This window comes from Topomyia yanbarensis, chromosome 3 (genome assembly GCF_030247195.1).
Source record: "Topomyia yanbarensis strain Yona2022 chromosome 3, ASM3024719v1, whole genome shotgun sequence".
Classification (NCBI taxonomy): Eukaryota; Metazoa; Arthropoda; class Insecta; order Diptera; family Culicidae; genus Topomyia; species Topomyia yanbarensis.
The window spans coordinates 23,471,711-23,498,241 of NC_080672.1; the positions used below are offsets into that span (position 1 = coordinate 23,471,711).

General features: G+C 38.4%; 1 protein-coding gene across 1 annotated transcript in view; it reads left to right on the plus strand.

The window, feature by feature from the left end:
* Nucleotides 1-26,531, plus strand: part of LOC131689297 (SH3 domain-binding protein 5 homolog) — a 52,989-nt gene that overhangs the window by 20,635 nt on the left and 5,823 nt on the right. The window contains exons 3-4 of the mRNA XM_058974283.1: nucleotides 13,722-14,018; nucleotides 17,792-17,875. Coding sequence (XP_058830266.1) covers nucleotides 13,722-14,018; nucleotides 17,792-17,875 — 381 coding nt within the window. The remainder of the gene's footprint in view (nucleotides 1-13,721; nucleotides 14,019-17,791; nucleotides 17,876-26,531) is intronic.

Genomic DNA, 26,531 nt, shown 5'->3' on the forward strand with positions numbered 1-26,531 from the left:
TGGACCGTGGGAACGTAAAAATGTTAAATTGTGATTAATTTTGTATATTTCTTCTGCCCAGAACACGTCAAGCAGCACGCTGCGCCATCGTTGGTCGACCCGTCTTCGGCTTTGCAAATGTAGTGAGTTGAGACATTTTTGCAAGGGCTCTCTTTTCGCAGAGTGGTGCATGCATAATAGAAGATGGTTGGCATCAGCAACGTTTCGGAATGAAGTGGGAAGGAAAGGTTACAGAAAATCCGGTTTTCACGCTAGTGGATCTTCAGTTAGCTTTAACAGACGCCGGTGGCACTGGGGATTTAGTTGTAGTATATTAAACCTGAGAAACAGCAGGCTGTAAAATGGTACATAAATAAACTTGTAGTAGTTACAGTACATCTATAAAACAGTAAAATAGTAAAAAACCTCGCTTTGTGAGACAAAGAAAATCGGAAATGTTGGTAAGAAAGCCCTCATTTGGTAAGGGTTCTCATACAAAGTATTAGTCGTTTTATACGAAAAATACTTGAATGGCTTGAATTACAAATAAACCATTTCTGTACTAATAAAAAATACAGAAGTTTACTGTTAACCACTATGTAGGAAGTTCTTTTTTGTATCGAAACGTATTCAATAAGCTTTCCTGAAAAATATACTTTCGACATGAGGGTGAAATTTCAGATTTTAGGTTCTCAGCAAACGAATATTTATCGAGCCAAACGAACCGTCAAAACTCAGAGTCGAACGAGCATAACGTCATATAATATATAATAATGCATTCAAACCATTATTATCAACTCAAAACTTCATTCATCGTAAAAATATTGAAAAATCAAAAATATTTCACTGTTGCCGATTCTACATAATTGTTTGGAATATTGAATGCTCTAGCTTTGGACCGTCAATCAAGGTGGTAAAAATCTATAGGTGATACGTTGCTCAAAACTATCAATTCGGCTTGTTAAACATTTACGTTTATTGGACACGGTTCAATGCGTTAGCTCAATGAAGCCGTGCGCCGTTTGTATATTTAAAAGATCCAAAAAAATAGAAATAGATAGGTGGGTAATGTCTTTCATTAAACCGGATTGTTCTGACTACATGTCGGCCTGTTAATTCAAATCTAATGATATTTAATGGAATCACGTTTGAATGGGAAATTTTCAAATTACTTCAAATACTATTACGGGGCTGCACGAACTAACTAATGCAGTCCGTTAACGGAGTCGGCCGCATCTTGAAAGTTGTCTTAACATTCGGTGTTAAAATGCCCGATTTTATCCCTTTGGCGTCACCACGAAGCTGCATAAACTGAAAAAAAGGAGTAAGTTAGTGTCAGATTCTGATGACACGAAGTCGAAACGCAAATTCCATAACTGATTTATATTTTTGTTTCCAATTTGCACTCCTGTCACAATATACATGAAAAAATTGTTTATCAAATCGTGAATAAAGTGCTATGAATTCTGAACCATTGGAGTTTTAAAATTATGTACAATTTCCCTTTAGCAATGCCTACATAACGCTCTTTTTGGGTGGAGATTTTTTTGTTTTGTGAAGTTCAGTCACGGTTTCCGTCATGTCATTACCAAATCGATTTTCTGTGCGTGAACTAGTTCACTAATTCATGAACATTATGCATAAACCAAAGGTTAACGCGTGATTTTCTTCATAGATTTAGGAACATTATTCAGAATCCGTCGTAAACTGATTCATGATTTATTACATGTTAAACATCGCCTGATTTTCATGGTTGTGAATTATTTCACAAAATCAAAATATATTTGCTTGTCAACTTTTTCACGAAACTCAGAATGTTATTCACGAATACTTTCTATCATCAGTAGCTTATTCATGATTCCTGATATATTAGTCACGATTCAATATTCGTACTCCTAAAATAGTTCACAAAATCATTCAGTATGATTCAGGCATTCGTGAACTGGTTCATGGTTTCCAGTATATTAGTCACCACTCACCATTTGTGTTCGTGATAGTTCATAAAATCATGAAATTTTCTTCATGGAAACGTGAACTGGCTCAGGATGCCTGCATAATAATCGCGCTGGACCATGCGACATAGTTAACAGAATCATAAAACATTCAGATATTCGTGAAATGGTTCATGATTCCTAGTATACTTTTTTTTATATAACTATGTTTATTTAGGCCCATATGCGGTAGCTCAACGAGGCCGATAATTCATTTTTTTAATGTACATGGCACGTGTTAGTGGGGGAAGAGAAAGCCGTATTTAGGGGCGGCTTACTCTCCTCTTATGTTAGTAAAGGAAAATGGTAGGAAGTGGGATACATGTTGTAAAATTTTGTAAAATTGACATTGTCGTTGGCTGGTTGATGATTGTGGTGGATATGCACACTTTATTGTAGTTTTTTCCAGCCTGTAATCGCAGAAGCGAGGGGAGGGTCGATATTTCTGATGATTATTGGCACTCCGATGCTGTCATGGTGTTCTTGTGACGTGTGTCATAATGTTTTGGGTGGAAGGTTATCAAGAAGGGTATGCATCGAAGCCTCGTGAAGCAATGTCATATTGTAGATACAGGGAGAGGTTGACGAGGTTCTACTGTGAATGATAGGGGAGAATGCATTAAACTTGGACATCAATAATTTTCAAAAATATGTAGATTAGAAATTCCTAGTATACTATTCGCAACTGACTATTCGTGCTCGAGAAATAGCACATAAAATCGGAAAATAATATTCCTGGATTCGTGTACTGGTTCATGATTCTTGGTCCGTGATTGTGATTCTTTAACTGCTTGTGTTATTGTGTCACTATTTATTTTCAATTTTATGCAAATCTGCATAGGGTTATGAGATTTTAATGTAAAATATTTCACAAATTTTGGTTTTTTCATGTAATATCATATAGTTAACAGTTGCGAGCAGAAAACGTAAGAAAATTATTAAGATCTCGAACATTGTTATTCATTTGATGAGGTACAAGTCCGGACAGAAAACGTTATGTACTAAAAATACATTCTAGAGCCACAAATCGTGTTCGTGATATAGTTCACAAAATAAGGTATCCCGAATCAGTCACACTTTCATAATCCACTCTTGTTGTTGTCACTTTACTCCGAGTAAGCAATTCCATAGTAATTAAAAAATAACATATCACGGTAAGACGAAGTGAAATTAGAAATATCACGATAAAACTGCTGATATAATGAACATGAGTTACATTATTCCACGTGTCAAATTCGAAAGTGACCGGAAGAATAAAATATCACGGCAATGTGCATATAAATTTCGAAAATCCTTACCAAGATCCTCAAATCAGGAACATAAATGACATACAAATATTACGATAACGAGAACATAATACGAAAATCGTGATAAGGATCCTGAAATCATGAACGAAAATTGCGCTACATTGCCAGAATAATCCGATAGTTAACTCATGAATAAAACTCCTGAAATCATGAGCCAATGTATCCCCAAATTATGAACAAGAATCATAACAAAAACTAAACATGTCCAGTGAACAATGACAGTAACCTAACCAAGCGTTGGAATGTAACACCATATATATTTTTTGCACGAAATAGTTTTTTGAAAACACAAATAGTTTCATGACTACGAAGTTTACTATCGAGGAATTCTTCGAAGATCCGTCCGAAAATAATTAAAATCCTGGTCGATCATCTTGGATTCCTATGAAACTTTACACATTTCATCGGCATGGAAGACTAAACATTTTCCACAATCAGAAAGATTATTTTGACTCAAGAGCAATTTTTAAAAGGGTGTAAACATTTCTTCGTGCGTTAATTTCAATTTTTTTGTTGTTCGATTACTGTATTTTATACAGCAAAACTTTGTGAGAATGAATATTTTTTTGCGAAAAAAATATGCGCTGATAAAAACTTTGTGGCATTTTTCACAAAAACTAAAATTTGTGTTCAAAATTTAAATTGTAAAAAAAACCCATTTTTTCTAAATTTTTATATTTTGTCAATAAAAACCTCAAGAGAAAAGAAACATTTTGAATGTGATTGTATGATGGAGATCATCAATAAAATAGTTTTTCTAACAATAACTTTTAAATTTCATGCTAATTGACATACAAAACTGTAATTTTACCACAGAATATAATTCTAACTCTCATTTTAAATCAAAATGTATTTAACAAAAATCTTCCAAAATGTTTCGAAATATTTGGAATTTTGACCCAAAAAAACAGTTATTTCGTGTGATTATGCTCTTTTCAAAAGCTATTCGCGTTACCCAGTTATAAAATGTCAAAAATCTAATGTTTATCTTTTTAAAGACGTAAAAAACTTGTTCAGTGTATTTGGATCATGGAGAAGCTTTCAACAAAAAATTGACAATAACTTTTGACATATTTTTATAATTCTTACTATTTGCAGTCAAAAATACAATTTTCTTTTTGAATATGATTCTAAACGCTATTTTAAATCAAAATGCTAATAACGAAAATTTTCTGAAACGTAGTGGTTCTCGAGATATTTCAAATTTTGTTTTAACAACATAATTCTTTTGTTTTATTACGACCTTTTCAGAAGTTATTCGCATTTCTCCATCAACAATAATAACTTTTTCAAAAGGCCCACAACATATCCTGTAACTTTCTCAGTGGCATCAAGGTGATATTGTAAACCATTTGAAAGCTATACGAAAACAATCAAAATACTATTCAACCAAAGGGTCTTATGATTAAACTAAATAGTTCGATCATATTTTGGTTGGTTTCGCGAATGACGCGAATAAGCTTTTAGAATCATATTCAAAAAGAAAATTGTATTTTTACTGCAAATAGTATGAATTATCAAAATATGTCTAAAATTGTTGTTAGAAAAACTTTTTTATTGAAAGCTTCTCCATGATCCAAATACACTGAAAAAGTGTAAACAAAATTGAAATTATTGCACGTACAAATGTTTACGCCCTTTTGAAAAATTGCTCTTTTTTTAAAATATTGCGATTGTCAGAGAAATTAATGGAAGTTCATAAACCGAACACAACTTCAAAGTTTCGTTCGAATCGACGATGGTCATATTTTGTGGTCTGCCGGTTTCTCATGGAATCCCTCTATCCATAATTTTAAAGAACTCTTTCACGATTTTCGTTAAACGTTCAGTTCACGAAATCGTGATTTGTTGTTCAAGAATTTATGAACAGATCTTTTCCGCGTATCCCATACAAATTGCATGCGAGAAGAAAAATTCTCTAAACGACAATATCAAATTCAATTCTTTATGTCGCACTCATGTGGAATATGGGATCCTCCGCGTTTCATCAATTCATATACAATACATGTTAACGCTCCCGATCTGCTAAAAGGTAGTAGCATTTCGCTTGACACGGCTTTCGTCTGACTATTTTTAATTTAAACTGTCCGGGCGTCAACTGATCTACGAATACGAAAATGTCCTCGTCTAGTGTAGTGAAAGTTGATACCCATCTTCCTCAATCTTTTTTTCGCATTGCCTGTTGCGCAATACAGTGACAAATGCTGCTCACTTTTAGACAAATCCAAAGCATCCGTATGCATGATAAAACGGAGAGAACTCCATGTTTTACATGGATGCGACACAGGGTTGATATTAATGTGGTAGCTATTGACGTTCCAGGGTTTAACGGATTAACCGTTTTGCTATTGGAGGGATTTTGTCTTATTGTAAAGATCCTAGTTTTGAGTGCACCATGCATCTTTACGATTTCGAAAAATGTACTTCAGCAGTCAAATCAGTCGGAATCATGACCATGGTTACATCATTCTCAGGTGTTTTTTCGATATTATATTATGTATAAATTTTTAATTCACCGTTGATAGATTTATGTAAAATTTGGGAAAATTTCCCAGATTTCTATAGGTTTTGTAAATATTAGATATTGTTCAAATCTTATCTAGGCATTACAGATGGTAAAAGTTTTTTTGTACTCAACAGATATCAATATGGCTTTCCTGATCTTGGTTGTTCTCTGACAAAATTACGCCGCAAAAAATTAAACATTATTATACCAATGTGCCCATTATTGAACAGTAATAGAAACTTACCCGTCGGATTTTATGTGTAATGTAATTAACATCGATTGATTTACACTCATTTGGTATATTGAAATTTATTTCACGTCACACATTCGAATTCAATTATGGTTTACCATAAAATTAGCACACCAGTCAATCGTAAATCGTTTCTAAACTGCAACATTCATGAGAAACGGTATCATGATTGCAACTTACCACTTACCAGTGAAGACACTAGACGCCACATTAATTGTGCATTGTGGAATGTTGGCTGTAAACACAAAACACGGAACCTAGTTCTCATGGTGGCGCTTTTCTGCGGCATAATCGCACTCTTCGCCAGCATCATTCCAACTGGATGGCGGCGATCGGGGCGGAGGCTGAGCTGTCTGTGAATCTACACCGCCAGCAGAGCAGCGGCCGATGATTGATGAAATTAAGGTGCGCCCATCGGCATAGTCAAGCTCAAGGGTTGTGCCATGCAATTATGGCTGAAGCTCGGTTGAATGGTGAGAATAAATGCGGCGATGTATTTCCAGTTTTTTTCAAGTTGTGTTGTCGGTTCAAGCGTGTCTAAGGGTAAAATGTGTGAATCGCGAAGATTCATTTGCTATGTTTGTAGACTAATGTACCGTTCAAAATGGCCTGTCGTGGTGAAGGAGATATGTCAAGCACAGCTTAGTTCGCGTCTATGTGACTTGATTCTGGTGGATTAGCAATCTCAATTGTTTGAAAGGGTACTACAGTTGGAAACTAGTTCTTGAATTATTTAGCATATTTTAACGGAAGAGCTCATGTCATAATCATGCGAGCATTGATTGTGGTGGCAGAAGAAACTCCTAATTTTGTGGTTCTGCTGTTACTCTTTTCCGTAGTCTGTGTTCCTTCCTGAGTAGTATATAGGTCCTAGCATCTATCGTTTGCGCACCTATCTCTAGAATATCTCTTTCTAGTTGAAAGTGCCCGAATAAGCATTTCTCTATATATTATATTTAAATCCAATCTTTTGTGATACTAGTGTGTTATATCGAGATGGATTGGATTTTTCCCAATACTTGCCATTTTACTTAATGAAATTGTTTGAATGTTTAAAGCTAAAAATCTTACAAACTACTGATTATGGTTTTTGAGCGAATATTTGATCCAATCTCCTATTGCTTAACTATTTATAAGACATAAGCATTGTTCGCATAATTGGAAAAGTAGCATTATTTGACAGAGGCTAAGGTAAACTAATTAGCTGTTGGTTATCTGTTTTAGTAGCAGGTTCGGGGTAGGGGTAGTTCATGAACTGTAGGAACACATTCGGCAGTCAAAGTTCCTTAGTGAAATTTTTCAACCCATCCATCGTTTGGTTGAATGTGAGTTAGGAAAATTTTAAAGATTACAATCTGAATTCTGTTTTGATGGGGTGAGCTCACATGCTTTACCTAGCAGCCAGCTGAAGCCATTCATCGGTGTAAGGCATTAACCAACCGTGCGTGCCGGACCACATTTCACCCGTTGTTCGGAACATTGTACCACGGGAACTATTTTTACATTTTCAAGGCAGCATATCAGTACCGAGGTTTTGTTTTCATTTATGTATACAAAGCATATTCACAGTATTATAGTTTCAAATACTACATGTTACACATCCATTTGGACCGTCGACAAGATTTACGACCGACCGGGCCTCGAACCCGTTACTTTAGACTACAGAAATAACAGGTATCCAAATATGGCATTCCGGAAAAATTTAAAATTATCACGATGTGTAGTCACACAACGGATTTATGGCGAAAGGTATGCTCTTTGTCCTTGACCGGGCTGTCGTCGCGTTGATTGATAGGGTTGCACTTTGTTGTCAAGCATGGTATGTGTAAAATCGGTATGAAACAAAAATTACGATTAGGAATCAGGAACCAGTAGCGACTGGTTCAAAAGATACGTTCCCCATGTTGATCGGAGATTTTTTGCTTTGCCGTGATTTGTCTTTTCCTTATTTCCTGATGGGAAGGATTGAGGAAGTGGTAATGTTAGGGATAATGAAAATAACGACACAGAGATCATAGACAATATGGAAGTATTCTTCACTCCCAAGGGAATAGAAGACACTTCTCGAGTGGATTTATCTACACCCCCTAGGGGATATTTAGATATCAGAACTACAACACCCTCGGAGAGATATTGTCATTCAAATAAGGTTTATACTATAGCTCTTTACCACACTGAGTTAGGAACAATAGCATATCCTTGATTTTCAGCTATCTTTGCGTATGTTCATCTATGTATGGAGAACCAAAAATCCGGGTACGCAATTGCATTATTGATGTTCCGCAATCGAATTCACAAAGATCACACGAATAGCACTCAGAACGCTGAATAGTAGCCATGTGATAATTGAGTTTGCAGTGTCCAGTTAGTGCCATGACTAGAAGACTGCAATTGTGCTTGGGAAAATGCAGCAAATTCATTGACATTTTCACACTTATATCCGGCAGAAAAGTTTTTGTTTGAACGCAAGTTTTCAAGCTACGCCAATGGTTGACATATTCGGATGCAGCCCAAGAGCGAATCTTGTGCTTTATCCAACTTTTCGGCAGTGGTACATGCGAGACCAACGAAGTCAGTCGCAGCGCCATCTTTAGCCAAGCCCATAGAAGGTAGATAGTATTTCAAATCAAAGTTCTTCCATTAGAGTTCGACATGCGATTATTAATTTCAATCTCGAATCTGCCGAACTAAGTGCTGTCAGGGCAGCCTAACGATAGAAAATAGATTCTTTTAACGCAATTTCCCTGTTGAAGTGCCGATTGTACTCCATACAGAATCGCGAAGATTTCTGCTTAGACTACGGTACAGTATCTACCAAGAGAATGAGATTGGTTAATTCTCATTTCACGATGATAGACACCGGCTCGGCCCTCCAACAAAGAGCCGTCAGTATAACAAACTACGTATTCTTCAAGTTGTCACTCCAGTATATCTTTTGACCTCGCTCAAAGCAGTAGCAAAAAACCGCCATCCTATAGGCAAAAGTAAAGTAAGCCAGCGTTTTGTTCTATATTCAATACACAAACAGTATTGCATAGTTGCCCCCGGCTGCGTGATATGAGCCCGTCAAAGGAAACAAAGGCGCCCCTGTTACGAGATAACACAATTTCGATCGACTGTAAGGACTGTTAGACTCACAGTCCAGGAGGTGGAACAATTAGTTAAATGGAGCTTAATCTCGCGGAAGTTACGTACATTCAGCTACACCACGTCAAAAACTGTGTTTTGTTACGTTTGGAAGTTTAGCACAGACAGAAAACATTATTGCAAAGAATAACATGCAAATAACATGAAGGGATAACGACCACAAAAACCGCTCACAAACCAACAATTAGCATCACTAATGAAGAAGCAAATACCGAAGAAGACAGATTTGCAGCAGCTACCCGTAAGAACAAGAACAGATTGAATGACCCCCAAGCTGCGACGAATAATGCAACTAATGCTGCTAACCCCTTCGTTGAGTTTTCGAAATAATTTTTCAATTAAGGGGGTTTGTCGATATTGTTCCATACAAAAATTACACAATGTTATGGAAATTATACAGCATAATGAACAAAAATTTTGATCAATTCACTTCATTTAAACAAATTTCTAAATAAATCGCAAAAAATGTTTTTTTTTCACACCCCCTGGTAATATTAAGAAACTGCTTATTGTTTCAGACACACATATAGTGGTTTTATGTTCAAGAGTGCCTCTAGAGCAGCAATATGTATTGTGAACGTACCAGTCATTACCATCAAGACCATCCTCTGAAGAGGGTCTAAGTTTCATAGGATTGTCGTGACTTCTCCCTTCTGCCGCCACACAAGGCATCCGTATGCCAGTATTGGTCTAACAAATATTGTGTAAATCCTCTCAATTTACTTGGGTTTGAGGCCCCAAGATTTTCCGAAAGCCCGTCCACATTGGTCGAAGGCCATGCAAGCTTTCTTGATTTTAAAATCGATGTAAACTGTCCAATTAAGTTTTGAGTCCAGATTACCCCAACGTACTTAACTTGATCTGCGACAATAATTTCAATGTCAAAGAACTGCAACGGACGAGCTCCGGTTGTAATCCTTCGTTGTTGTGTATAGCACCATTGATTTTTTGTTTGGATTAACTTTTGACTATCAGTTAAGAATGAAGACACCGTTGCTCAACAACCCATAAGGCTTGTTGCATCAAATCAAAAAGTGTGTTAACGCAAATACCGGTGATCATTATATGTATGATAATCATCGGCGAAATCAACTCGGAAACCCAAGCTCATTAAGTTTCTTCAAGAAGCCATCACCGACAAGGTTCTATAAAAGTGGTGATAGCACACCATCTTGAGGACACCTGCAGATACTCAGTTTCCTACAGTTCTACTAGCCTTAACGTTGAGCACATATGTCGGTTGCTAAGTATTGCGTGTATCCAGTTCCTGATATATGACGGTACTCCATGATCTCGTGCTGCTTCCAAAATGGAACTCAAAAACGCGTTGTCACAAGCACTATTAATATCAAGAAAAAAAACTCCTAAACTTGATTTCTTTTGCGATAAAGCTTTTCCATTTTTGTAGACAACATTGTGTAACAGGGTGGCTGTAGACTTCCTCCGCTGATATGCATGTTGCATTAAATGCCACGGGTGCTCGTCCAAGCTAACATCCCGGATGTAGTGGTCGATTAAATGTTCCACTGATTTGAGAAGGAAGGAGGTCAGACTGATAGGTCTAAAACTCTTTGCCTGCTCATAAGCAACCACAATTAGGAATGAATATTACAGTTATTTCCCGCCACGCTAATGAAATGTATCTTGTTGCAAAACTACAAGTAAAAACTTGTAGTTGTGTGTGTCAAAAAGACAGAGTTCTACATCTTCGTCAGACGAGTATTCACCATTAGTATTCGTGATCGAACTGACATGAAAGTCTTTCGATTTCGAAAGTAGCTTATTTAATACCCAAGAAACCTAGTCACCAAGCCTTTCTTGTAGAGTTCGTAGATTTGAGATTACGATATGTGATGATATCTAGCGAGACGTTTAAATGATCAAACAAGATGTACTTATGATCAGATAACGTCGGTTCGAGCTCGTTTGGCACGAGCCTGTTTGGCAACTTATGCGTAATACCGTCAGAGCAGAGAGTTACATCTAACATCTCTTCTATGCCCGCTTGTGTAAATGTTGTATTGATTTCAGACATTAAGTATGTGCACATTCGTACTACTTAAGTATTCCGTCAATTCGGTGCCTCTCAAATTGATATCTGAGCTGCCCCAAATTATGTGAGGGCCTTTGCATCACCGCTGATTATGAGAGGAAACCCATTTCATTCGTAGTACGATACAATCTTTTTGAAATCCTCAGAGATTCATGGTCCATTATATGGCAGATATGTCGAACAATAGACGTATTTATGGTTTATGTTATCAACGGTCATATTATTCGCAAATGTATATGCACGTATGGCATTTCACGTGGATTTTGTCATACCGTTTTTGTTGAAAGCTACGAAGACGGGGTTAATAGCCTTCGAACATAGAAACTTCCTTATTGGAAATACGGTTCTTGACCCAAGGCTATGGAGGCTTTTCCTTCCTGCACAAGGCGGGACAGATTCACAGTTGCTGTACGTGAAGATTAATATGTGTTATAGCACTACACATTTCATCATCAGTACTTGTTGTACTACAACTGGAAGATACCAAACATGTTGGCTTATAATCGCCAATAGCGAAACCCAAAATGGACATTAGGAACACGACCATCATTTGAATCTCACGATTTGTGTCAGAGATTCGTGTAACACAGTAAGGGTAAGGGTCTTACGACAGCGGAGCTGGAACCCAACGGGTCAATTCTTGGTTGAGATACATCAACACGCCGGATACCACACGGCCTCTAGGCTGGTTTTGTCCGGAGAATCATAATAGACTGTTATCAACATCCTAGTGCAACGCTGCCACACGGATTCTTAATACAAATTTTTCATATTCTTTTGTCGCGACTACGGCTTATCTTTCAATATAGAGGCCCCTTTTAAAAATTTCGGACGATTCAGAAAGGATTGCTTTTGAACGTTAATAACTGTCGTTGTACTGAACGGAATTACATTATATTAGCACTAATCAGTTGGAAAAATATTCACCAATTTTGTATTAAATTTCGATGTTTGTATGACCTCTATGAATAACGCAAAAACTTTTGAAAGTGACGCGGAAAACCCGAAATTCGATGGTCTATTTCAGATCCAATCGAATATTGGGAGGTTGTAGATGTCCCGCATGTATTTTTGTGCTAAGTGCTTTATTCATTGTTCACTAGTCGATTGAGAAGGATGTGGATGCGCAGACAGACGGCGGTGTAAGAAGAAGGTAATCAGAATTTTCGCCGTGCATATATTGTTGGGCATATGATTTTTCAGCCCTATTCTACATTATGACGGATCGCTTTTTAAAACGAAAGGGATTTGAATTCTCAATAACGACAGAAAATTTAAACGGGTGTCAGATTCGATCTAAATTACATTCGTTAATACAACAATTTACCTAAATATTCCAAAATAACTGAAAGCGTGGAATATTTCAAGTAACAAGACGCAATACATGAGAAATTTCCTGGAATTTTCAATTAATTTTTGACAGTGTTGGCACATTTTAGTTCTATAGCTCATAAACCCTTATTAGGTCCGAATTGACTCAGATCGCTTTATTGATTTAATGAAAATGACACGAACATATCAATATCAGGTCTTCTCTAATAACAATTCGTATTAATTTCAAAAAGCTATAAGTAAACAAATTTATTTAATCAGACGAAGTTTCATTGAATTCTATTACCAAGGTGTAGGGTAAAGGTCAAGACATTTTTTTCGTTTGAGTGATAATTACGATGGTGGTTGAGCTATGACAAGTTTCCATCCCTAAACGATTGAAGCATGCAAATGATGAAGCATTTTTGTGTTCACGAAAGAAGTGAGACTAGCGTTGTTGCGTTGTAAGAAAACAAATTGGTCGATGGGTAGGGAAAGAGAAGGTTATCCATTCACTAAATCCTTGATGAATTTCGTAATATACTTCTACTTTGAGTTTCACTAATTGCACTAGTATTATGTACACCTAAAATTAGGCTTTGATATATTGCGAGTAACGTGAAAAAAACATTTATAATAATATAAGTATGCGGAAAGATAACTTTTTCTGAACTAGAGATTAGTTTCTTCACACAATCTCTGTTTAAAAACTTCATGAACAGAGAATCTTTTTGTTAGCTTGAACAGTGAGGGAATATCTGGAATCGACCATTCATTGAGAATGCCATTATATGTTAATTCATTTCGTTTTAGTATTCTCAAGTCTCGTTAATTTGAGTTGCGTCATAGTACAATAGCTTACATTCCACATCGTTTTTAGATCAGCATTGTTAAATACAAAAGATCTCGTGTCAAGAGAACGATAATAATGTAGCTTGTGTACATTAGTATTCTACTTGTCTGTGAATCATCAAATTATCAATGCAGCTCTCAGCGATGTTGTTTTAATTCTGTTACATTACAACTCTATATTTCTTTATATGTATCTGAACAGAGAAAAACACATTTTAAAATTGCTTTTTGAAATCAGCAGTGGACAGTTGGGACATTACTGTTTACAGATCCATTCCTATTAAAAACACCCACTAACCACCGCCCTTTCAATCTCCAATTCCAGGAAGCGAAGTCAACCTTCCGAATACTGATGAACGAATCCACCCGGCGACTGAAACTGTCTTCCAAGAAACTCGGCAGCTGCATCGACAGGGCACGGCCATACTTCGAAGCGCTGGAGAAGGCCAAATCAGCTCAGCTGGAATGTCAGGCAGCGGCCATCAAGTACCAGCGGGCAAACGAGATCCACGCGGCAGCCAAGGAAACAGTTGCCCTGGCGGAACAGCGCTTCCTCAGCAACTCACAGGAGTGGCAGTTCGATAACGCGTGGCAGGAAATGCTGAATCACGCCACGATAAAGGTATGGTCGTTAGTTTTTACTATCGAACTTAAAATAAAACTATAAACAAACAGCGGGGCTTCAATTTTTTTAGTGTTGTTGAGGCCATAATTAGAGTATTGATTCTTTCCTTTACTTTTGTATAGTTTCGTTTCACCGCTTTGAACTGAAAAAGTACTGTCATTGTTTGTACTGATATGTTTTGAATATGTATATTTGACACAAATTATTCTTATCACGAATTGAACTGTACCCCATGACAAGTATGGAAGCGCAAGTAAGTACAAGTCACTTTCATACCAATAAGGTTATTTCCCAGTGTACGCGCAAAGCTTGCCTTTTTTGTTACTTCACGCTCTACACCGGAAACGTATACGTGTTCCACCCCGTTGCAAATTATCCAGCCGGTTCTATGTTCAGTTGAAAGAAAAGTGTTAATACAAGCTGTGAAATGCCATCACTGAAATCAAACGTACTGGTGCGAGCATATTCATGTTCAACCAGTGGAATTTCGTCAGTTGTACCACCCTTGTTTAAAGTGATAGTTTATTGTATTCCAGCACCTTGTTTCGGTTACGCTTGGCGACTGCCGGCTTATTTATGTACCAGCATTTGCTCCAACGCCGATGACTTCTGACATCAACCGTTATTGAAGTCGGGCTGAGTGCAGTGATGTGGTTATTTGCATTACAATTTCATGACGCGGATCAGAACAGGGCTTTCCAGCTGTTGTTTGTTCTCTCCGTCTTATATAGCACTGAGCCGTGCCTGAAAGGCGGTTTGTGTTTATGATAATTAACAGACGTTTGTGTTTTCATTTCAATTCTTTTTAGCACTCATTGATCTGGGGGATCACCGTTCACTCTCAATGCGTGGAAAAGCTCCTTTGCTTCCATTTAAATCAGAATGTTTCGATGAATCATTCGATCGCAGCAGATACGACATTCAACTGTTTCATGCAAATAAGTAAAGTTCTGGATTTGGATGTGTACTATTGTTTGTGTTTTAGCGTTACCATTAAACACATAATTGTTTCACGTAGGGTAGACGAGCCCTTATTGAGCTCATTAGTCAGGCTGTCATACTATTTCGATTGTAACTCAGCTTACAGTAATAGGATTGCGCTTAAATAGGTATCAGCATCCATACTTCGTTCCTAAGAAGGAGTAACCTAAAAAATTTGGCTTGGAAAATGTAAAATACTCGCGTTTGAGCGAAACAAAAATTTGAGTATAACGTACCCTTATTCATCCTACTATTTGATCTAGTGTGTAGGATAGAGATAGCAGATCCTGGTCTAACAAATGTATTCAAATGGGTGGGATGAACACAGGAGCTAGGATGAATTAGGGCACTCCTACCTATATAGGAAATGGGACAAATATGTGTGTAACGGCAGTTAGCAAAACACGTAGATATTAGATTAGCTCAAAACTTCACGAAACAATACATAATTGTATCCAGCAAGTTCGCGATTAACGTTGAGGAAACAGTCACCAACATTATAAATGATATTTTGTATTCCGCAATGCTTGAAATTAAGTGTAATATAATGATTTGGACTATTCCGAGCTTCAAGTAGGGTAGAAGTATTATTCTTCGCCCCTTCCCCAAACTTTGCGCCAAGTCCCCGGCCCACCCTGTACAACAATTACACATAATTCTATCTGCTTTACAATCTTAACATTTTTTGACAAATATAGAAAAACAAACTGAGACGATTAAATTTAAATAATATTTCATAACGTATTTTTAATCGTAAATAGTGTCATACCTGTAGAGCACCTAAAACTAAAAATGGTGATGAGTTTTTATCGTTGGGAAAAATATAGATTTTGTGACTGAGCGTTAGAATATTCGCTAGTAATGATTTTGAGCATTGCAGGAATACATGTCAACGAACATCCGCTATTGTTACCTGTATGTATTTCAATAAGTTTGCAAAACCGTAAGTAAATAAGTTTTTAATCTCGCGTGCAAATCCGAAAAAAATTCTAATGCATTTGATGGTAGAATCAGACAATCTTAACTGTAACTATTTTGATAGAGGGAATCCTTGGGGTGTCCTGATTTTTCTTGCCTTTAGAGCATTTTTCTAGTAATTTCATTTAGATAACGAATGGCTTGTTAGTTTTTGCCCATTTTAGAATTGTTGACCTTGAAAAATGAGCTATTTTCTAGCGAAAACCGTGAATAGAGCTATAAGTACAAGCGCCAATAAGTTAACGTATTATTTTTTCAACACTTGGTTATTATAAATATAACCTGGATTTGTCTAATCTTTTCTCTATTACCTATTCTGTAAATTTGTAGCATGATAGAATTCGTGAAATTGTGTATGGGAGCACCGGAGCGAAACAACAAAGCAAGAGGAGGGGCGGAGATCAAATTTAGGGAAACGAAAATTAAAACACACCTTGATTCAAAATATTGTTATTTTTTCGTTAATTGAATGTGTTAAATAACTTTATCGACTTACAACGTGCTAGGTCAAGGATCAATATCCGTACCGAAGACTTAACCTGGACGGACCTTAAGATTTCACAGCCTCTACCCATTCTATTTTGAGTGAATCACTGACATATAGACCTTTTCTGATTCGCTATTCCCGATTGTGTACCAACGTTTTAGGTTTCTTCTGGCGGATGCACTACAGCCCTAAATGATGAATTCTATTTCTACACTAACTAACATCATATATTAATATACTGGCTCTTCCACGCCAAGGTATAACTCTCAAAGGCTTGGTTTTTAAAACCGTATTTTAAAAAAGAATACTTTCAAGTAGGATTTTTTTTGAATTGGCCCAAGATGAAGCTGTCGAATTACACAAAAAGTTTTTTGTGTGGCAAGCGGTCTGTAGGTGTGTAAAAATAAACCAGTAATAAAAAAAAACTCTGGAACCGTCTACCGACAAATCTACTTTGACCGGGAGGTGGTCCAGTAGAGGCAGGCAGGAACTCCAGATGTAGGAACCGACTTTTCAGAAACACTTCGATAAACTCTAACTAATAACCACAAATGTTGAACTAATATTGCTTTCCATCCCAAAATTGACCTTGTTATTGATCATACAATAATCTTAGTCTCTTAAGGTTGCACGTTGAGTATGATGTACTACTACCAAGTACCATACAATTGGTTCAATATACAATTTCAACAGGTCTTGATCAATCACGGGAAACTCACGGGCGGTCAACTAAGCTGAGCTAATTGAATGTTTTAAATAACTTTAATCAGGATTATTGGATACTTAAAGTTTTACGTTTCTTTTGAAAACAAATGGCTCCTGGCTTCCGTGTCTGGAATCTTTAATGGATCTTTGAGAAGGTCGAATAATGCAAAAGGATTTTGTATGTGGGTGAACAAAATCGTTTCGCAATCGAACGCAAAAGCCGAAAATCCAGTGAAACATGCTACAATATGATTATGCACGTAATGAAATGTGCTTAACTTGGCAATTAATAATGTAGGGTAGTTATTCTCAAACTGTGGTCAGTATTACTTTAGATCTTCTTTTTTAAATTTTGTGATTAGATAATATGTATACTGCCCATTATCGCATATTTGTCTCTTTTTCTATGAGATTTACTAGCTTTATGGGACTGATTTGCGATCATGTGCACTGCACATACTATAAACGAAACGCAAGATAAAATTTACGTGAATATAACACATTTTCTCGGGTACCTTGAGTAACAACGTTATTCTCTTAATCATCAACCAGCCTAATAAAAAACCCTTTCTCGCTGTTAAATAATCACATAAATAAATATCAAACTCTCTTTTTTCAGGTGACGGACGCTGAAAAGCAGAAGACGGAAAGTGGTACCGAACATCAGAAGAAAGCGAAAATTTTCCAAGAAGCAGAACTGAAAGTGAGTTATGATATCTTTCTAACGACTATCTAGCCAATCAGATTAGCCTCTCTGCAAACTTTCAACAAACAGTATGAAACAGTATGGGTTATACCTGTCGGAATGGATTATTATTAAGTTTGTTAGGAAACTAATTTGGACAAGAATTATTGATAACATTATTGCATTTTCATTGTTTGTGAATTGTACATAATTTGCTATCACGCTCTGTGAATTTGTTTCAATTAATATGTTGTATACAATGTGGAACACGTAAGAGATAGGAGTGGATACCGTAAGGGCACTAACCGAGGTTACAGATAGGCAAGCAGTAAAGTTCAACGAAAGTAAAATCGCGGCAGGTTATGTTGTTGGCTGTAATAGGTTTTCTTTCCTCTACGCGCTGAAGCCGACATTTGTAGCGGTGTTTCATTTATTTTGCCAGCAAACTTTCAAAAATCGAGCTGATAATTAATTGATGAATTGTTAGTCCCTTGTTGTACTTCTTTTAAATAAATTATTATCGGTTGCATACTTTTCCGCTCAGAAGATCATAAGAACATGTTACCGAAATTATATCTTGTTAATACTTTTCCTTATTTTGTCGTAACACGACTTATTACGAAAATGACGTTCTGTTGGAAATTTTGTTATTTCGCTTTGATCGAGCTGCTGTCCCTACCGAAACCAGCTCCAAAAGTCGCCGGTGCATGACGCAAATGGTTTTTGTGTGCTGAACTTATTACGCTTTGTGTATGTGCTATGTTTCGGGGACAGCAAAGCATGCTTTTTAGAACAGGTATTTTTTTTACCTGCAGAAAAAAATCAATATGCAAACACTTGTGCAATTGAGAGGCCTTTGTACTGAATAGTCACCCGAAATGAAACGGTTATCCTATACAATGTATATTGGTCATATAGCACTTCCTAGATATTGATTCAATGCTAATTGAATAATTGCAATATTCCTGCAGTTCGTGACCAAATCCACTCCCATTTCGAATGATCGAAACTGACTAGGGCATAGATCGAAACTTAACGTAGGTTATGTAGTTTTAAACCATTTCTTCCCCAGTCACGCGTAGCGCAAATTTACTTTCACTCTGTAGCACTTCTCTGCCGCTTGAGTGTTATGGCCAGTGTATGTTTGGTGTTGTGAGGCGTGTACAGGGTTGCAGCGGTACCTATGTGCAACTGAGACAACTGCTAACTATTTATGCAATTGGTTGTGGAATTTTGTACCATGTGGTATCGGTATTTTGTTTGCAGATACTTATTTCCAGGCAGAGTCAGGTACTCGGCGAAACCGACCACACAGTGCGTAATTTCACCAGCAGGAGAATTCGAGCTCTCCTGGCTACAAAAATGTAGCAACATGTTTGCATACAGGCCTACAGATGCTTGATCAGCTGCTTGCTCACGTGCATCGAGCTGTAACCATATAGGAACCTGATATGCAGTTTTTTTTGTTCGCCAGGCACGTTTTGCTGTTATTCGATACTGCCGAAAAAAGGGCACTCTGCACTACTAAGGATTGCGGCGGCGAAAGGTATCAGATATTCTCACGCTTTGAAAAGAGGTATCCTCGTTGGTGTTGCAGGAAACAGCTGGTTAAATGGAAGTGTGGAAAAAAGACAGTCTATAATTACACATATCAAATTATGCAATAAATGTGTGAAACCTCTCAATGACTGTCATACGAGCCACTGAATATGAAACGAAATTTTGACCAATAATGCATACGTATTCAATAACGTCATGAATCAAAAAATGCGCACTAATGCTTCTGGGCTTTCTGCTTTGCTCCGAACGAAGCCATTTGAAGCTTTTTATCAGCTCGTTTGTTAAATTTAAAAGTGATCTTTAAAACTCTTCAAATGTCCCAGGTGGTAATGAAGCAATATTAACAGTGCCTTAGTTCTAATTCCGCACTGCCTGACCGGCTAACAGGATTAGGTATACTTTCAAGACTCGAAACTGTACCGTTGACTACAGTCAACATATTTATGAACAGTTAACACGTCCGTATATCATTCTTTTTACGCTCCAGTTACGTTTGTTCGGCTGGTGGTTTAGAACAATGTGACGGGATTTAATGTTTGTAAACCGACATAAGAGAACACACACACACATTTTATGAAGCAGCTTGGTTGTTTAAATTGATGTCACATTGTTGTGCGTTCTGGCGAAGCCGCATACATATAATGATCATATGACGAAGGTCACTAGTAGGTATCAAGATAAATAAATTGAGCAGGTTATGTCGATTGTGTGTATGGAAACAGAGAAAATTCTAATTTGAGAGAGAATCACTAGTAAACCACCACCTACTGAATATATTTACTTGTATCGAAGCAATTCTGTGGTTGACTACAATGATGTATGGCGAATCATTTCGTATAAACCGTATGTTACCGTACAATGGAATTGTAAAAAAATTCGCAGATTCAGGCTCGTACGTAGAATTGGATCATGGGGATGGGGTTGTTTTTTCCTTCCATATAGATAAAAGATATACACACAGCTCAAATATCGAATAAAATTTCCAAGGCTCGGAGGGCCAAGTCTTGTGTACCAATCGACTCAGTCCGACAAATTTGAACAATAACTGTATTTTTTTATAAAGAGGAGATTTTCAAATGACACCACACACCACAGACACATGGTAGTGTCGGATTCTTACTGCAATACTTTGTTTCATCATATCCTCTTCCTCCCATGTTCACGTTGTCTCGGGAGTAGTTCGACTTTTGCGGTTCGTCTTTTGTATTAGCCGTTTGTATTTTTTCCCAAATCTACGAAAATGCCGATCAACTCGATCAAATCACATTTCTTCACTACTATCCTCGCAAGGCTGCTTCCTCAACATAGAAGTGTTGCTAGCTTGTTGTCGTATATGCACTGCATTACTGTATTTATCGGGCGGCAATTTTTTCTTGCAACTGATGATCTGAATTCAGTAAATTAATATCTTGTTTTCTTTCTTGAGCTATTTAGCTTCTCTCAAATCTCAATTCTACTACCTCTTGATTATCGAGTTAGCTCTTAGCAATTTCCGAATTCTCCTGGTCACCTTCCGGTTGTACCTTATTGTAAATTGTATATAGAAACATTCCAGCGATAACGCAGACAGCTTCCGATGCGGTGGTTCTGTACGCGACCAAGACTCGTATGCCCATGAGCCTGAAGGTACTGCGTGACTTCGCTCGTGTTCGGGTAGAACAAAGCACACTATTTTGAAAACAATTATTCATTCAAAAAGCTTCAAGGTATAAAAACAGGTTTGATTAGGAAAATGGTTTTAAATAATATAAATAAGTTAATGTACGAAATAGTGTTCAATTTCAATAAACCATGTGGTTTCTTTGGCCATCAGTAATCGATTATTTCGTTTTCATCTGCTAGGATGCTTATTAGATTATAATTCAATAGGATTCTTATAAATTAATCCTACCGTTGAAAAGCTAAACAGCAGCTAAGAAATTAGTTGTAAATTCACTGTGGCTTTATCTTTTGGTACAGTTGTCTCTATACAGTAGACACTACGCTTCTCTATGTTCTACCGGCATTTCGTTTTCATATGACGTACCAAAAGACACAGGTCACTGTCTGCCGGATTCGTCAAGCAGTGCTGCCGGTTGTGTTGTTCCTGTAGCAACATTCTCCATCTCGTAACGGTGAATGGTAGACTCAGGTTTACTGTCATTGCTTACATCTAACACAACTGGTTAAGATACTGGGCGACGGATAAGCCCTCCGGACGTCTGGACTACTGCCTGCCGTACCCTACCGTATGTTCCACCGACTACCTCCAGAATTCGACCACGTACCCAACCGTTTCTCCGGGCATCATCAACGATCACTACTAAGGTTCTAGGCTTAATAGGTTTTACTTATCCAAGCCACTTTGTACGTTTCGTAAGCGTTGGAAGATATTCGCGTATCTCTCGTGTCCAAAAACAATTTAAACGTCTTTGGATCAGATTCCAAGCGTTACGAATACTGCGTTCATTCACTGTTAGCACAAGTATTTTGATGCCATTTGAACTGTCAAGCAGAAAGTGGTTTGCGTTTAAAGCTCCCTGCTCTACAGAATCGAGAGGCAAATATGTCAACGGATGACTGTTCACAATATATTCGGCCTCAACCAGCATCGTATGGAACGCGTCATTGCTGTATTAGCGATCCTACGGAAGGTTAATCAGGGCTATTTTGACGGATTTTACCTTACGTTCCCACGAGCCCCCCATACGAGGCGCAGAAGGGGGAATGAACACCCACTTCTTGCAAGCATTAGTAAAGGTTTCTGCTGAAGCAGTCTCGAAGTATTAAATCTAAAATTTTAGGATACGATCGGCTCCAGTAAAGCTTCGTCCATTGTCGGAATGGGATTCGAAGGGCGGGGGCCCCCAACAACGCACAGAGCGTCGGATACATCAAATGCAGAACTGTCTAGACAATTCATAGGCAACTTCTAAATGCACCGCACGAATGGCGAGGCATGTGATTGATGAGACCCATCTTTTTGCGTTAGACCTTGCGACTTTTATCAGGATTGGTCCAAAATTGTCCAGGCCGACGAAACTAAATGGGCGTATCCAGGGCGATAATCGAGATGCAGGCAATTGTGCCATTCGTGGAATAGCTGGACGTGCTTTCTGAACCTGACACCATTGACATCCATTTGCTACCTTTTTGATAACAGTCTTGGTCTTGTCACAGATTTGAGATTTTGGAAGAATCACTGGATACTTAACATTCCACGATTCCCCTTTAGCCGCTTCTATGCGCCCGTCTAAACGTATGATACCATCTCCATCTAATCTTAGGGTCAATGTGTAAAGGTCACTTGATTTCAATTTTTTTCTACCCGGTCGTCCTTGGGCAAAAGCTCGTTTTTGGCCAAAAGTACTAGCTCATAGACCTCCGTTTGCACCAACTTCCATACCAAATTTTATCCGTCCCGTAACTTTTCATGAGTAAGTTCGATTTCATGTAGTCTTCTCACTTTTTATGTACCACCCACCAGTTAGCGCTCGTGCCACATAGGTAACTGTTCATAAAAGACGATTCCAACTAGAAAAATGTCCAAAATCTATTAAAGCGGACGGTAGCTCCTCTTGATGAAGGAAATAAGGGCGTAATTCTTCTCCCCATCTTCACTCATTTTTGTTGTCCAGAGTATCCAATAGGCCCATCACAGTTATTGTCTCTTTGTTGGACTCATGTCTGCTTCCACTATCGCTCTGTTGCCATAATTGAAGGAGGTAGAAAATGCATCCTCAATCGGGTGACAAAGCATGCCTAGTATGCGTTCAGTAACGGAAACTTTCCCCGACGCTAGGTATCTTGCTTCTATATTTGGCACTTCACCAAGGTGGTCTAAAACTGCTGGTCGAGACCCAGTTTTGGATGGCAAACGCTCCCTTAGCACGGATCAGACACATCTCGTTGGCAACAGATTTCGTCTTAAGCTACCCAGGCGATCATCCACGTAGTAGCCTTTAAAAATTCCTTGCATTGCCCGCGGGAATTTGTCGAAGAAGTCCATCGCATTTTTGTTTTTAACAAACTGTGCTGAAGCTGGCGAACTGGTTGCTCCGAAGGTTACGACATCCATCAGAAAAATTGTCGGGATTCTTACCTAGATTTTTACACCACAGAAAGCGTTGAGAATGCTTGTTGGAATCGTGGAATTGGAACATCTTGATAGCACTGGGTATTGCCATCGAGGATTGTCGAAATCGAAAAAAAACAGTTGGCAAAAGCGTCAATAGATCGGGCCCGGGCAGGAGGACCGAGTTTAGAGAAATGCCGTCTATCTTGGCAGCCGCGCCCCATATTTGTCTTACTTTTCCCGGTTGGTTGAGATTAGTAACTGCTTCTAACGGAAGATACCAAATCCGCCTGGGATCGGCAGTTTACGCAGTTTATCCGTCGCACAGAGCTATCAAGTAACTGTCTGGTAGCTCGATGTGATCATGCTTTTATAGCAACCCGGTATTGAACTGGTTACCCACTCGAACCGTCGTTTTGGAACCCTCTTTCACTTTCGGGTTCCAATGCAATAATTGATTTCACACCGCTGTCCTCCGAAGATATTCTCTCGCACTCGCAAACGTGGAAGTTAAACAGTTTGGAAGACTCGTGCGCATTGAAAAGACTTCGGTAAACGGACCAGCCAAGCCGCGATTTTGCAGCAATAACCAGCGAAAAGTCTCGAAAGTCTTCGAAATAACCAGCGAAAAGTCTCGAACACCTATCAACAGTTTCAGCTTGGCCTCTTCGAGGCAACTTATTGTTCGGGCGTTTTTCAGGGAGTTTCGTTTCTATCCATCGATCTCCGACACTTCTAGTATAACTAGCTGCGAATCTTCTTTCGAGAGAGACATGCTGCCCGTCCTATTTCAAATACAAGGGAATCGTTGGACCTTTCAAGCCCAATTGCTCGATCAGACTTTTCTAGATCAATGTTGTGGACAACCCTTCGTCTATAAATGTGAAAGTATTTACAGTTTGTGCCATTCCATGGAAGGTAATCGGCACAATCCGAAATAATATTGATTGTTCACAGTGATGATATTTGTGATTTTCGGTAGACAAATTCGCAGTAGGCTTCTTCGCCCTCTATGTTTCGGTATGTAGTAATGGATGATGCCGGAATCGACATCCGTTTATCTCGCATCGATTTGTACAACGACATGCTCGACGACTATGTGGATTAAGACAAATTTGACACAGCATCTAATCTAGTCTACACATATACAGCCAAAACATGTAGGGATCTCAGAAAATTGCAAACGTTCGACTACAATTGTTCTTGTCAGTATTAAAGTTTGTGGCACATATGGTACGTGACGCAATCATTAAAGCGGCTAGGCCAACTGTGCAGCGTACAAAATGAAGTTGATTCAAAATTATACGGCAATCAAACTATTCATCTAATGAAGAATTTAATCAGCGAATCATTTTGAACTTTGAATAAGGAAGAAACATGGACAACCGTACCGACTGCTTCACATTGAGGGGGGTTTGGTAAATTGTTGGGAGTGACTTGACTAAGAGAGTTAATGTCACTCCTAAGCTCCTGGGATGGGACAAGGGTATTTTATATAGCGTCTTTACTCGCTCAAAAGACAAATTCGACACAGCTTCAAAGAATAAACGATTTTTCAGCAATAATCGATGCAACAGTGCGCAAACTTTACACACTTTTTTTACTTTTTCGATGATCTGCTTTCCTGCATACCAAACACGTTTTAGAGAAATCTTATCTGTTTTTTTACTTCGCTCATGGGTGCTATCTTTTCGGTGTGGACATGTAGAAATCCTGTTTCTCTCAACTTGTTTTTCTTCGACATACCGTGATTCCCCAAATATAACGCTACCTTGCTGACAGACGCTACCACAGCTGTCATGCAATCACTTAATATCTGCAGGGTGGGAGAGGAATGGGTGTTGGGCCTACTGTATCTTTATATTTGCTGGAAGTTTTTCGACGAGCTCTTGCAGTGAAACCGAATTGGAGAGATGAACGTGTTGACCAGCAGAGGTGGGATGTTGCGTAAGAATTGTCACGGTCAGGCCGAATTCAATGCAATGGTTTCCCAGCTCGCGCTATTACGCGACACGCGTTCTTGATGTCTATCGTTATTACGGAAAATTATCGATTTTTCTTTGTCTTCTGCTTCTCGGTCGTTGATCGAATAATGTCCACTGTAGATTTCCCTTTCTGGAATCCGAGCGGGTTCTTTGGCAAACCGTAATCACTCTCCCTGAATGTTGGAGAAGATAATCCTGTTGAGTGTAATTCTCAGAGCTTCTTTACGACGAAGTATCCTCAGGATGCGTTGGATCGTCCTTGGGATGGGCCTTTCTACGATAATTTTTAGTATGTCAGGGTACATTTCCAGTGGCGTCGCTACACGACATGAATTTCCGTGGGGGTTATAGGCAGCGTTTCATGATAGCCCCTTAAAGTAACATGTTCTGCATTCTTCTTGTTTGGGTACTTCGCAAACGAGATGCGCCGAACCTTCAAAACATATTCATTTGGTTCGGCCGCTTCTTTATTGTGGAAAGAAAAAAAAACCTTGACTTTGTTGATCATCCTCGTTCACCTCGACCTCACCTGGTGAAACATTTCCTCAACTTCACTGTACGTTCCCGAATCCTATACAACACAGACGGCAAAGGTTTCCACCGGTCTGAAGCCTTTAGCCTTAGAATGCAGCCCTTCTAAACGGAAGCAGCGTTCTTCCTTTTTCACGTCTCACCTAAAGTAGGTTCACGTGTCAGTGATAACGTCTGATAGCCATGGCCTTATTGTAATCGTATATCGTCGTTTATCCACAAAAGACTGGTAGTGTATCGCCCATAGCTTACTATCTTATTTGACCGTAGAATCTTCAGTGCACGTTCGTCACTAGCGGACAATAGTTTTTTCGAAGGTTCTGTGATACCCAGGCTGTCAAGGGCGAAGTAGCTCTCCATGCAGTATGCATGTCCTTGTCGGGCTTTTGAGTGCAACAGCAAAAGTGAAACGTCAAAGATTGTCCAGCCGAACCGCGTCTTCGCAGCAATCACCGCTGTCCTAGATGTGAACTAGCCGAATTTTGCTCATGCTGATGATCACACAGGGACGAACGCTGTCATATGATTCAACGGGTAATGCACA